This window comes from Centroberyx affinis, unplaced genomic scaffold (genome assembly GCF_046629955.1).
Source record: "Centroberyx affinis isolate AG114_WGS23_722 - 3 ecotype Tasmania unplaced genomic scaffold, CSIRO-AGI_Caff_v1 ptg000076l_1, whole genome shotgun sequence".
Classification (NCBI taxonomy): domain Eukaryota; kingdom Metazoa; phylum Chordata; class Actinopteri; order Beryciformes; family Berycidae; genus Centroberyx; species Centroberyx affinis.
The window spans coordinates 45948-58674 of NW_027278785.1; the positions used below are offsets into that span (position 1 = coordinate 45948).

General features: G+C 43.6%; 1 protein-coding gene across 4 annotated transcripts; it reads right to left on the reverse strand.

Moving 5' to 3' along the window:
* Window positions 1–156: 156 nt before the first annotated feature.
* fosb (FBJ murine osteosarcoma viral oncogene homolog B) lies at window positions 157–8930 on the reverse strand. Of its 4 annotated transcripts, XM_071521373.1 has the most exons (6): window positions 8728–8930; window positions 8146–8333; window positions 6480–6863; window positions 6131–6238; window positions 5292–5636; window positions 157–4136 (listed from the first exon to the last, which is right to left on the reverse strand). In XM_071521373.1, the coding sequence occupies exons 1-6, from the start codon at window positions 8789–8791 to the stop codon at window positions 4083–4085; spliced, it is 1143 nt and encodes a 380-aa protein (XP_071377474.1). In that variant the 5' UTR covers window positions 8792–8930; the 3' UTR covers window positions 157–4082. The 4 variants fall into 4 exon arrangements, with proteins under 4 accessions (XP_071377474.1, XP_071377458.1, XP_071377449.1 ...); XM_071521357.1 differs by having other exon boundaries at window positions 157–5636; window positions 6510–6863; XM_071521348.1 differs by having other exon boundaries at window positions 157–5636.
* Between the last annotated feature and the right edge of the window lie 3797 nt (window positions 8931–12727).

Genomic DNA, 12727 nt, shown 5'->3' on the forward strand with positions numbered 1-12727 from the left:
AGCTCAACGCTTAATCAAGGTCAAGCTTTTAAAAGACAGAGACATAAACTCATAATATGTTATTTATTAATGTCATTTCTTCACAATTCGGAAATGAATGACAATTGGCCTTACCATCATTAAAGGATCAGCTCACTCAGCTTTCGCAGTCTATAAACAGTGAGAAAAGAACCCCTTTATCATGTAAACTTTAATAGGATAGCAAAAAGGGCCAGAAGCTGAAAGAGGGAGACAGAACATCAGCAAAATAGAGCAAGGATTGCAAAAGCAACATCTGGGCAGATTTGCCGTATAGTTTGGTCCACATCAACAGTAAAAACCAATGTCAGTGAAGATTATAGGGAAAGTGAACAGTATAATGACATGTGCAGAAAATGAATGAGTTACATTTAATGAAATATGCATTGAACAGATACACATGTAGTTATTAGAGCACCTTCATGAGCTAGTTAAGTAAACATCTATGGGCCCTAAATGACATCAATGCGACAATGTCACACCTACATCCTCCAGAATAAGGTTTGTTTGGGCCTTTCACCCAAAATGTATCACATGTAAATTCATATATATATATTCTGTCTCTATTTCTAATTGTGACAAATTGAAACCTTTGCTTCACAGAGAGAGGGAACATATATTTGAAATATACATAATTACAAAAAGTGATGAAACTTTGATTAAAGGCATGGGTTGGAGAAGAAGCAATGGTTCCTTTGAAATGAAATGAAAGACCCTTGGTAATGTCTCTACACACAACAAAAAAAGAAAAGAAAAACAATATTTTTGAGATAATTTGTGATAGATAATTTCTTCATAAGGATGGTCATTAGCTATGATCTGATGTATGAAGTAAATTTTACAAAAGTAGTATGAATAACTATCAATATTTTAACAAGCATTGATAATTAAAGCAATACATCATCACATTGGACATACTGTAGTAGCAGAGAAAGTGTCAGTTTGAGCACTGTGTGATCTTCAGATGATTTGCTACATAATGTTTATCCAAGCGGATAATAAGTATTGCATTTCATACACGGCAAAATAAAAAGTCAGCACCTGCGGGACAAATAGAAATACATAATAACATTCAGCCCATGATAGAAAAACAGGAAAATGTCTTGTTCAATTAACCCTGTGTTGTCTGTTATAAGGGCAGATGCTCTCTCTTACCACTACTAGTTAAACATTTCTCTTTCTTTCATCTTTCCTTTTCCCTCGATGCCACCCTCCCCCAATTCCTCAGAAAGCTTCAGTGATTGTATTGTAAAAGGTGGGGACAGATTTGCCAATGTGACATAACAACAAAAACCTTCAAAATAAAATTAAGACAAAGAAATTAAGGGAAAGAGTGAGTATAGGGAAATGTGACTGGGAGTGATCAATGACAATGGTGTTTGCAGTGCAGGTACAGTACAAAGGCCCTCTGAGATCTGTATATCACACCTAGTGATTTAGCAGGCAATTGATTATTATATTAAACTTCAATGAAATCAGAGTGACCACTCTGCTTCCAGAGCTTCTGCTGCTGGGAATTCACAAAATCAACGTATCACTGGCTTCCATGTGGAAAAAAGAGTCCTGACAGGACGATTCAAGCGGTGTGTTCTTTTGTCTGGAGCCTCAGCGATAGCTATGTGTAATCTTCCACAATGTGAAATTGCCTCATCATTATCAGGACATATCATATACTATAAGTAGCACCACAAAAATCTATGTACATGAGAACTAATGAATATGTGTTATGCTTATTCTGACACCAGAACACATTCTTATCACATTTGCTTTTGGAGGGAATTCAAACGGCATCTTCAACATCTGTACAAATATATTGGCCTTATTCAAGAACAGTAAAAAACAATGAGGTCTGTCCTTTTTCTGACCACCAGAGCCACATTTGAAAGAAAACTTATACCATTAAGCTTGACATTTTTTTTTTTAATAAAAATGTTTATTTACTGAAAATAAAACTCTTAACTAGCAAATACAATCACAAGAAAATTCATCTCAATCTCTATGCTTGACTACATGGCTGCTTGAGTACAAGAATGGAGAAACTCTAACATGATAATGTTGATTATGTTGATTATCCTTCAAATACACAATTCAATTGAGAAATTACTATGTTACTGAGTGATATGTTTATATTGGACAAAAATATGCATACTGGGTTTTCAATACTCTGTCCTTAAATGAAACAGTTAAGTCATTATATTGTAGTCGCAACACTTTTAATATGCATCTTGACATTCAGTTATACTAGTTTTCCTCATTTTGAGTCTGATAAGTATCAAGTGGCATTGAGTCTAGGTGTCAGTAGCTTTGGGACAGACCTCACAGAGAAAAACAAACAAAACAAAGGCAATAGCACAACCTTCTAACACCATTATAAACAATACATTTAATGTGTCCTGGATAGTGCTTTATACTGTTTATAAAACATATAAATACACGTGGATAGAGGCAGTGACATCGTGCTTCATGTTGAGGGACAGGGGAGTACTTTAAGTTTATTATAGTTTTTTTGTTCTTTTAGAAAAATATCCATTTTAAAACTAACCTCAATAACACCTCGTCTTGTTCTTCATTGACAAAAATATCCTATTTAGATCTGCAAACATTCATACTTTACAATCATGGTACATACACTTATATATACATGTTTCCTGTATATATGTATATGCATATAGGCTTACAATTAGATTTTTTGACACATAAAAACTTTCATAGTGCACAACATGCCTCTGAAGTTGCCAAATGAAAATACAATAAAATAATGAAACAATAATAGTTACAATGCAATAATAATAGTAACAGTTATGAGGAAATATCCCTATAAAAAACAAAAAAACAAAACAAAACAAGAAACTTTGGCAGCAACAGTACAAGTGAAAGCAGAGGTCAACGCAAAACAATCAAACAAACAAAACACAAAACAAAAAATATATTTAACAATTCTCACTCAAACATATAGGAAAATAAATTGTACAAATTCACAGGCAAAGAAAGGACGCTCACTCCACGGTATCACCCCACGTTTTGTCCCCTCGGTTTCCAGGTCTTGCTTTGTGCTCACTCACCACATCAACCTCAATAAAGAAAGAAATAAACGGGCCAGGTGGCTCTGAGTGGACGCACTCACAATAAAATGCACCCCCGCCTGGTTTCCACTGAGGGAGCAGGCTGAGGCACAGAGACCACTGAACCCAATGCTTAGAGGTTGTCTGAATCACTTAAAAAAACGTCTCTCCTCTAAATAAAGGCATTTGGTTCACATCTGGACGATTCTACGGAGCTAACGGACCCAGCGGACCCGCCGAGTCTCAGAAAAGCTCCGCGTCAAACAACGGCATCCCAATTCGACACGACATTACTTGTTATAACCACCTGATGAAGTCGTTTTCTCAAAGGTTACACTCACTACATAGATCCCGAATAAACGACAGAAAATACTTGATGACAAAAAACAAGGAGTTGGTACGCTGCAACAAAACATTGTCTGTAACTTCAATTCAGAGACTTGAAAGCGATAGTGTGAATATGCGCGCGTGTGGGCCCGGGGCGATGAGGCTTTGTGGTACGGAGGTGGTATTACGCAGGGTAAGACGTAAGAGGTCACCCGTCCACACAGTTGGCAAGGGCAGGACTTTTTTTTTTTTTTTTTGCTTTGTTTTCAACATTTGGTTCCAAAGATCGATGGCTAAAGGTGGGATTCATCCTTTTTCCATCGCCCCTCCATCACAGTCTCTCCACCTTGGCTTGATCTCCTTTCCTTCCCTGCCCACTCTCCCTCCATCCTCATTCCACCAGCATCACACCACAAGTTGTGTCTAATCTTCATCGTTTGAACATCCAACAATGGCTCAGCAGAAGACAGTGGCATCCGTCTTGCAATTTGTGTTCATCAATCAGACTGTTTACAATTGCGTCTTTGTGCGTGCGTGAGAGTATTTGGCTGCTGTTCACCGTAAAAAGGATCCGCTTGGAGCAACGCGCTCCAAAAAAGGCTCTTCTGTATGGGGGGGTTGCGTCCATGTCCGTGTGAGGGGGGGTGCAAAGGGACGTGTTAGTTGGGCCGGCATTCACTCAAGGTCCCAGGGGCTGGAAGGGCTCTTCGGGCTCTCGGGGGTCGAAGACTTCAGAGAGAGGGAGAGACACAGAGACAGAAGAGGAGAAACAAGAGATGGGTAGAGATGGGACGCATGGTAGGCAGGCAGACGGCAGAAGAACTTTAAAACGAGAGCAGACGGCAGAAGAACTTTAAAAAACGAGAGGAGAAAGCACAAGATATAGCGGAGGCTGTGTGATGCAGATCCCCAACTTGTCAAGTCCCAGCAAATGAAGAAGCAGAGCGAGTCGAGCGGATGAAGGGGGGGAGAGGTAAGCGAGAGGCCAGCAGTCTGTCCCCCCGCGAGAAAAGACCCTGAACAAAGTGTCCTTCTTCCCTATTTCAGCTTTGCACAAATACATTCAGCATGAAGAAGAGGGGAGAAAGGGATGGAAAAGGATGAGAGCAAGAGCACTGGGAAGGGGGTGACCGACAGAGGGAACGAGGTGGGGGCGTAGGTGCTTGTGGGATCGTAAGGTGAGCTTGTGGTATTTTACTCAATGCGCTGTAGCCTACATGTAAAAGATTGAAAGTATTTATTGTGAATCAAGCTATCTGTTTAGCCAGAGCACTTAAGATTGGCAACTTGGACAGCCGGTGTTTTGTGACTCAGTTTGTAGCCTATTCACTTATCTTGTCCAGTTAATAAAAACAATAAATGTCTCATTGTCTATGCTAAATGTTAAATGTTAGATACTGATCTAATTTAATCTGTGTTATGTGCAATTATCTGTTTGTATGGCTCTTTATTGGAATGCATATCAGTATGTGTAAACTTTAACCCAATCGGATGCAAGTGATTGTTTTTTTTTTGTTTTTTTGCTGAATCTGAGAGACTGATTGGTACTGTGCATGTACTTGCCTCAGCCTCTACCTCCAGCGAGCATAATGTATGTGCATGTTGATAAGTGTGCGTGTGTCTGTCGGTCAGTCAGAGCGCCAGCAGCGAAGGCGAGTTCAGGGAATCGGATGACTGCTCGCTACTGCTGTTCCGCTGGTTGGCGCTGACCCCGCAGGCTCCCTCTGGGTAGGTGAACACAAATGAAGATGTGTATGAGGGGTTGTAGCTGCCAGTGGCCACAACGCCATGGTTACCACCACCACCACCACTGTCGCTGGCCATAAGGCACGGCCCGCCAGGTGCCGGCTCACTTGAGCCATAGAAAGAACTAGAAAACGCTACCTCCTGCATTATCCCTGGCTGAGGCTGCTGCTGGACTTGCTGCTGCTGAACCGGCGGCTGGGACTGTGTGGAGGCCGGATGGGCTGTGTAGGCGGGAGGCAGATAGAAAGAGTCTTCCTTCACAGTCAAGCCCACAATGGAGACAGGCGGTTGTAGGGTCTGGGGAGGGAGCTGGGACGGGGCTGGAGGGAGCTGGGCTGAGCCCTGTGGAGGCTGCTCCTGGTACGGGATCTTACAGCTCGGCTGGTGTGCCACCAGGACAAACTCCAGACGCTCCTTCTCTTTCTGCAGCTCAGAGATCTCAGCCTCCAGCTCTGCCTTCTCCTCCTCCAGTATGTCTGTCTCCTGCGGGGGAGCAGAGGACAGGAGCAGAAACAGAGAATGAAAGAAACAGGGGCGAGGAGACAGGTGAAATGGAGAGGGACACAGACAAAGGAAAGAGTAAGGTAGAGGAGGGAAAAAGATGCGCAGCAGAGAGAGAGAGGGGATGGGATGGTTAGATAAACAGAAGTTCTGCTTCAGTATTTGTGGAGGTGGATGTATCTATCCCAATAGAAATACCTTGCAAAACAAGTTCCTCACCTACAGCTAGATATATATAAGGCAGCTTATATAAGAGCTCATTAATTAGGCCATAAATACTATAGGCACAATAGTCTGTCTTCAGAACTATAATTATCTTCCCCACAACTAAACATCCAATTACTATTACCTCTCTCTTACACACACACACACACACACACACACATTAACACAAACCGCCATGCTATGGGTGGTAACATACAGCATGCAATTATGATCATTATTCATTCTGACAGTTATAATAGGGCCAAGCTCACCGACTGCAGTCTATCTGTGAGTTCTCTCCGCCGGTTTCGGCATTTGGCGGCGGCCAGCTTGTTTCTCTCTCGCCGAACACGCCTCTTCTCCTCCTCCTCTGGAGTTAGCTATGATGAAGACAGAAAACAAAAAGGATTAGGATAAACACATCGTCCTTGTTCTTATTGAGAATGGAGTTACTTTGAAGTATAACAGATTAAATGTTTGATGTTTCATCAATTCTGGATCCTGGTTAATCCTGGATCTGATACTTATGATGTCTGTATGAGTAATATGAGATAACCAAGTACACATAGTGTGTATGGCATGCATGGGCCACAAACAAACCGTTCAAGCACACACACTTACTAACACACCAACATCTCCATCTTCACTCACAGACTCTTCTCGAGTACGGCGGCTACGGGTGCGTGACTGGCGAACGGGACCTGGTGCTGGCCCAGGAGTGTCTGAGCTCGGAGGAGTGAAACCAGAGCCTGAGGAGTAACTGGGGCCCGGCATGTCATACGGGTCCACCAGTGACACCGGCTGGGTCATGGTGGAGGTGCCAGCGGACCCGCTCTGTCCAGGGGCCTGGGAGGAGATAAGGGTCGGCTGTACCATCCACTGCAGGTCCTGGCTGGTGGTGATGGCAGTGACAGTGGGCACGAACGAGCCGGGCATCTCCCCTCCGCCGCTGCCCCCCGGCCCGCTGCCCACACTGCTTAACCCGCCTCCAGTTGGCACACACTCCTGTGAAGGAGACAAGTAGAGGGTTTTAAAAACAATAAGGCTATGTACCTCAGCAACACAAACACATACACAAACAGAGGCAGAAATACAGGAACGCACAAGCTGATGTGCTGGCTGTTTGGATGAGTTGCCTTAATCTGAATGCCTGTCATTTTTATTGAACTAATTGTAGCCATCAAGCCAACCACATCAGATCAAGCAGATTTAAAGCTATGGAACAAATAATGGCAGCATACTTCTTGGAATACTAAAAGTCTATCTTGCAGAGAAAGGCCTGTGTGTTACTTAGTCCCTGTGTCTTAACTTTTTCCACGTTTCAGTATAATAATAGACTGAGAAGCCCAAATCTGTCCCAGGTCTTTTCTGCTTTATTTAGACCCGAGGCGGGCGGCGATGATGCCAAAACGAGTATCGACTTTCATTAATATTCATGTAAAAACGTGTAAGGCATTGGGACAGGCGGCTCTGAAGCAACCGCCTGAACCAATCATATCTCTCGAAAGCATCTCCCCTCCTTCTTCCTCCTCCCCCGTCACACCCCCGGTGTTCCCCTTAGCAACGCGACGTAACACTCCAAAATAGAACGCATTTACGTCACGGCGAGGCCTGAGAAGAGAGAGCGTGGAGAGAACCGAGCAGGGGCGGTGCTTCGGCGCTGACGTAGGAGAGTTCCAGGGCTTTGTCATCCGTTCTGCGGCATGCTGTAAACCTACCACGTTGCCATAGCCTGACTCAAACAGCCGCTGCATGCAAGGCTCACCTGGGCTACTTCTGTGAATTTCAGCAGTCAAGGACGAGCTTGTTAGCGGCGATGGCAGCACACAGTTCGCTGATACACATAAGTAAGTGTATAGCCTATTTAGCCTATTGTACCCGCAACGATAATGGCATTCAGTTATCTCTGTAGCGATGCTCTAAACACTGCACAGCCCCGGTCACCACAAGAAACATCAGTGGTATTTGCAACGCGTTTGCAAAAGCATGTGCTCTATATTAAGGCATAGGCTATGTGACTGTAATAACATAAGTAAATCTGACATATGCACAGATATATAGCCTAATCAGTGCATGTGATCTCCGACCTTAAGTCTGGACAGACCTGTTGCATTTATGAACAAGCAACCAAGCAAATAGATTTAACAAGTCTTAACGATTCTTATTCTATTCAGTGGCGACCGCTCGTCTTGGTCACGGTCTATTGCAAACACGGATACAGGCTATATTCTGCTATACAGGCTTTATACAGGCTGTACTCTGCCATAATAATATAACCATAACTTACCTGTGGAGCACTGGTGGTAGGCGGGCTCCCGAAGGAGTCCACGGAGGAGAGGTACTGGGACTCTATTGATGGAGACGAACTTCCACGGGATCCGCTGTCGAGGTCTCCGGGGAACCCTTGGTACATGTCCCCGAAGGGGCCGAGAGAGAGCGAGACACCTACAGATCCCGGAGAGAGCGCGATGTCACCTGCAGCGGCAGGGCAGCGGCAGACACAAGATTACAATACTGTTGGGAGAGAATGACTGGAGTTATATAGGCTAGCTCAGCTGCAATGGTATTTCCACAGGCCGGTGGGCTATAGGCGATGTTGCTGTCATTTGCCGGCTTTTAGCCTTGTCTGCTATGAGTCAGCCGGGATTTGCTTCAACGGGTTTTGCCCCTGTTCAGTAGCAAGTTGGCTCTGTTTACAAAACGAGGCAACTGATTGGCCTTTCACCTCTCCGCCCGTAAAAAAAACAACCAGGTAGGCTACTGTAACAAACCCTGTATTTGAACAAGCTAAGATTAGCATTACACACTTCGGAGTTATAGTTAAGTTATAGAATAGCCAAAATGAAGGACCCATATGAAGTCAACTTACCGTTGCTAGCCTTTTTAATATTCCCCGGTAAGATGCTTTTGGTGTCTTTCCAAAAAAGTTGCATGAAGAAGGTAATCCAGTTCCCCGTGTAGGGAAAGTGTCCTATTCCAGATGTTACAAACCCCCTCGTTTAACTTCAGATCCTAGAGGCTTTCTCCTTTATCCGTTAATCAAACACGCGGTTATAAATCCATGTAAAGTCTGCGCTGCACTGAGAGACGTTAGTATCACGGTCCACAGTAGCAGATCTTGTCTTATGAATGAATCCATCCTCCTAGAGTACAACCAAGGCATCTCTAGTCCCGCCTCGGAGTTCCGCTGACGTACGTGCCCATATATGGGGTTGTGCCTCGGTGTTGTGTTTGGTATCCTTGGTGACGTTGAGGGAATCCCTCTCCCACTGAAACGGACTAGAAGCTTACCTCGCGGACGGATAATAATAGATTTTTTTTTACTATCATAGCCACGAGATATTTCTCACCGTCTGACAATTTCTGAGAGGAAATTTCAAGAAACTTCTCGTTGCTATATGTGGAAAGTATCTATTTTAAAATATCTATCTACACGTGTCCATCTATAATGGAACATTGTTTATTTTAGGTCATGGCAGCGTCCAAAAAATAAATGAAAGAAATCCTGATGCCTACAGGCATCTAGACAATGCTGTTTGGTTCATTCACTAAGGCCAAACTTAGACCTATTATGTATACGTTTATAATCAATGGCACACCAATTGGCGTCACACATCCGCCGATTTTTATTTTGATAGTCCTTAGATTATAGAAAGTTATAGAAATGATATTCACCCTAAGAAAACAGGGACATAACCTACACTATATGAAGTAACATATAGTCGCCATTCCCTGTCCTTGACCTATTTATTATACAACCCCGCAGGTCTTACGTCGCTCAGGGAAGGAATCCCGTCAAAGGAGGCAAGGGAAATCCTGCTGAGAAGTTTCTCATGGCACGCCCTCGGGAGTCCTCTAACCTGGACGAGTTCATACGTTTACAGTGGGAAAGTGGCCAAGACGAGGCTATATGAACACTCCCTAAAATCAAGATTTTGTTGCGTTAGAGTAACCTATAGGCCTATAGTAAATATATTTGATTTCATATGGAATTTATATTGAAAAAATATGCTATATTTTGAAAAACAAGTACCCTCAACCCCACACAATGTATATCCAATTGAAGATTTTAATCAAATTTAAACTTTTATCCACGATTTTGTGTGTAGGCAAGCCTCAATTTCACAAAGCACAGCAGAACAGCAACGGCAGCTTCGTTCAACACAATAAAAAAAAAATCTACCCAGAAAATATGTAAACAGCATTGAGAGACAGTGTGATTCCGACATGGACAGTGGGCAGCAGTGACGGAAATCGGCGCCTGTCATTGCAAACATCACCCAGCCGAGCAGAAAGTGATTCATTATTATAGCCTACACTGCTCGCTGCTCGCGGACGCCAGTGGGAATGTGGCAGGTGGGAGGTGGGGGGGCTAAAACGGGCAAATGCGGGAAGACCGGGTGGAAAATCATGAATGAAAAATAAGAAATGGGCCTACGTTTATTATTTGTGATGTCGCAAAATGTCACGGGGCGGGCATGTTGTACACTCGATGTGTGTGTAAAGGCGTGAGGAGAGAAGGAAGAGTTGGGGATAACAACAATTAGTCAGCGCTACAACGTCAGAGACGCGGATCCACGGAGGACGTTATGTCCCGCCTGGGCTGCCGTTACCGGTGCTAAACCGGGATGAGTAACTCAAATCGTCAATTTAACTTCATGGGGAACTACTGAGGTCAATACCTTTATAACGCAGGCGAATCGAAAATAATAGAACAGTTGGCAGGGGGTGAGGAGGGATGGAAATAGCTCTGACGGACTCATTTTACTGTATTCATATGCATTCTAACAAATGCAGTTGTAGACTATGTACAGAAACTAAATGTAGGACAAAGCATGAATCTTTTTTACTCTAAATACTGCTTAAACACTAGAATTGGTTAGTATTACTACGTAACGTGAATCAAACGGGGATATATAGGCTAATCGAGGTAAAACAACTGGCGGGGAACCATGTGGTATCCTTCCTACCACGAGCCCGCTGCATGTGTGTACAGCGTTCCGTTGCCTTGGATACGCCGTTACATGTCTGACGCAAAGACGTACAAATTTGGTCTTTTTTTGTTATGCCGCCTAGCAACTGGTTGCCGTGGTAACCGGTTCTGAGTGACAGGGAAAAGCAGACAGTAGAGAGAGAGAGAGAGAGCGGCCAGCAGACAATATGGCTTCCGGATTCTTGCTGTGCGTACGGCGTATCTGAGTATACTACGGCGATTGTTGCGGCTGTAATGTCGATACCATGGAGTCAGTTATAAATGTCACTCTCTTGTACCCGTCAGTGGCTTAATTTGCTGTTCTGCATTTTGTAACATCAGACAACTTGACAAACTCGAGTTAACGTCGTTATAAGTTTGCTAGAAAAACTCACGTCTGTCTGTCCTGGCAGTGCAAAATGCACATAAACCCTTTTACCTTAGCAAACGCGACTAAATTATAACAGTTCAGCAATGTCTAGCTGTATAGGTTCTTGTTTATTTGGCAGGGTTAGCCAGTAAGCCGATGTGAAAAAAACTTGTTTGCTGAAAACCTTGTTATGTCACCTACTGCTTTACATTGTCGTTAAGTTGTGGGTGGAGAGCAGGCTGGGGCTGTACAGTAGGCTATTGTAACATTTTCATGGATGTTAGATTATGTGACAATTAGTCTACTTAATGCTTAATACTTAATTTAGTAGGCGGCATATATCTGGTAAATACAGCAGTATGAAACACATTATATCATATTGATCATCTTATCTATGTCTTGCTGTCTACATCGAAACAATTGTATTGACCTATTTATGCCTCATGTAGGCTGTGGAGTGGAGACTTCAAATGAGCTTGCAAGGCTCTCTCCCGATTTTGCTCCGAGAGAGAGAGAGACAGAGAGAGAGACAGAGAGAGAGACAGAGAGAGAGTGTGTCTGTGTGTGTATGTGTATACAGCTTGCTGTGGCCTGGCTCCTGCAGACCCAGGTACAAAACAGACATACACAACAAGTGTTGTCTAATGCCCTTGGCCTGCTTTGTTTTGCTTGCCCCTGTCTCTTAGCATACTTTCGGGAAGCTACTAACTTGCGCTGTGCTCATGAGGCCAGCCCCTGTTTCCTTTTGGAAGGCGGGACGTGTTTGCCCGGTCTTCCTGCCCAAAATATTTGTTACTAGGCAACGGCCAGGCCTGTCCCACTTCAGACTGGTGTTGTTTACACCCCTTCTGGCTCCCTAGCCCAACAACATTACATAAGTCTCGCAGGCTTTCCCCACCTCACCGAGAGAAATTTGATCTGCCTTCTCTCTCCAGCCGACCAAACCGACTTCCCCTCATACCATAGTTTTTCTTTCAGCCACTCAAAAGTTTCCTCCTGTTTTGTCTGCTGTTACCTCTTACTTCCCTAGACATTCAGAGAAGCACAAGCTGAGCAGAGGTTGTCAAGTTCATTTGAAGGAGGTTGTTTATGAACAGTCTATGCTTGACGTTGGCTGAATAGCAGTAAAGATTTGTGTTACATCTGCTGATAATCTGTCCAGGTCTGGCCCAGTAACTCTTCTATTACACATCTATTCTATTGTAAATCCATTAATTCTTACTTGGCAAAGTCGGAGGCCATCCTGCTCGCCTATGCAAACATGACTTTTATTGTATTAACTGAACTGCATGGGAGCAGAAATTAATAAGGTAGAGCCCTTAATTTCTGAATATTTTGGTTCAGACTGACTCTCAAACTTTTGAACTTGGGACTTCCTTTTTTTTATTTCTGTGCACTTCCCTTTTCTGTTTTCAGTAACAACGCTTGTGCGCAGCATGCCTAGCTACAAGCAAAGAAAAACAGAGAGGGGTTACACTGTCATACTTGTTTTCCAGCCATTGCGGTGTCTAGGTGCTACACAGTGTG

Bases quoted from the DNA above. Each gene is read 5' to 3' on its own strand.
- fosb (XM_071521348.1), bottom strand. From the start codon at position 8,791: ATGCAACTTTTTTGGAAAGACACCAAAAGCATCTTACCGGGGAATATT. The intron at 8,334-8,727 runs GTAAGTTGACTT...CTGCCGCTGCAG, and splicing joins TATTAAAAAGGCTAGCAACG to GTGACATCGCGCTCTCTCCG. The intron at 6,239-6,479 runs GTAAGTGTGTGT...TCTTCATCATAG, and splicing joins ATGGAGATGTTGGTGTGTTA to CTAACTCCAGAGGAGGAGGA.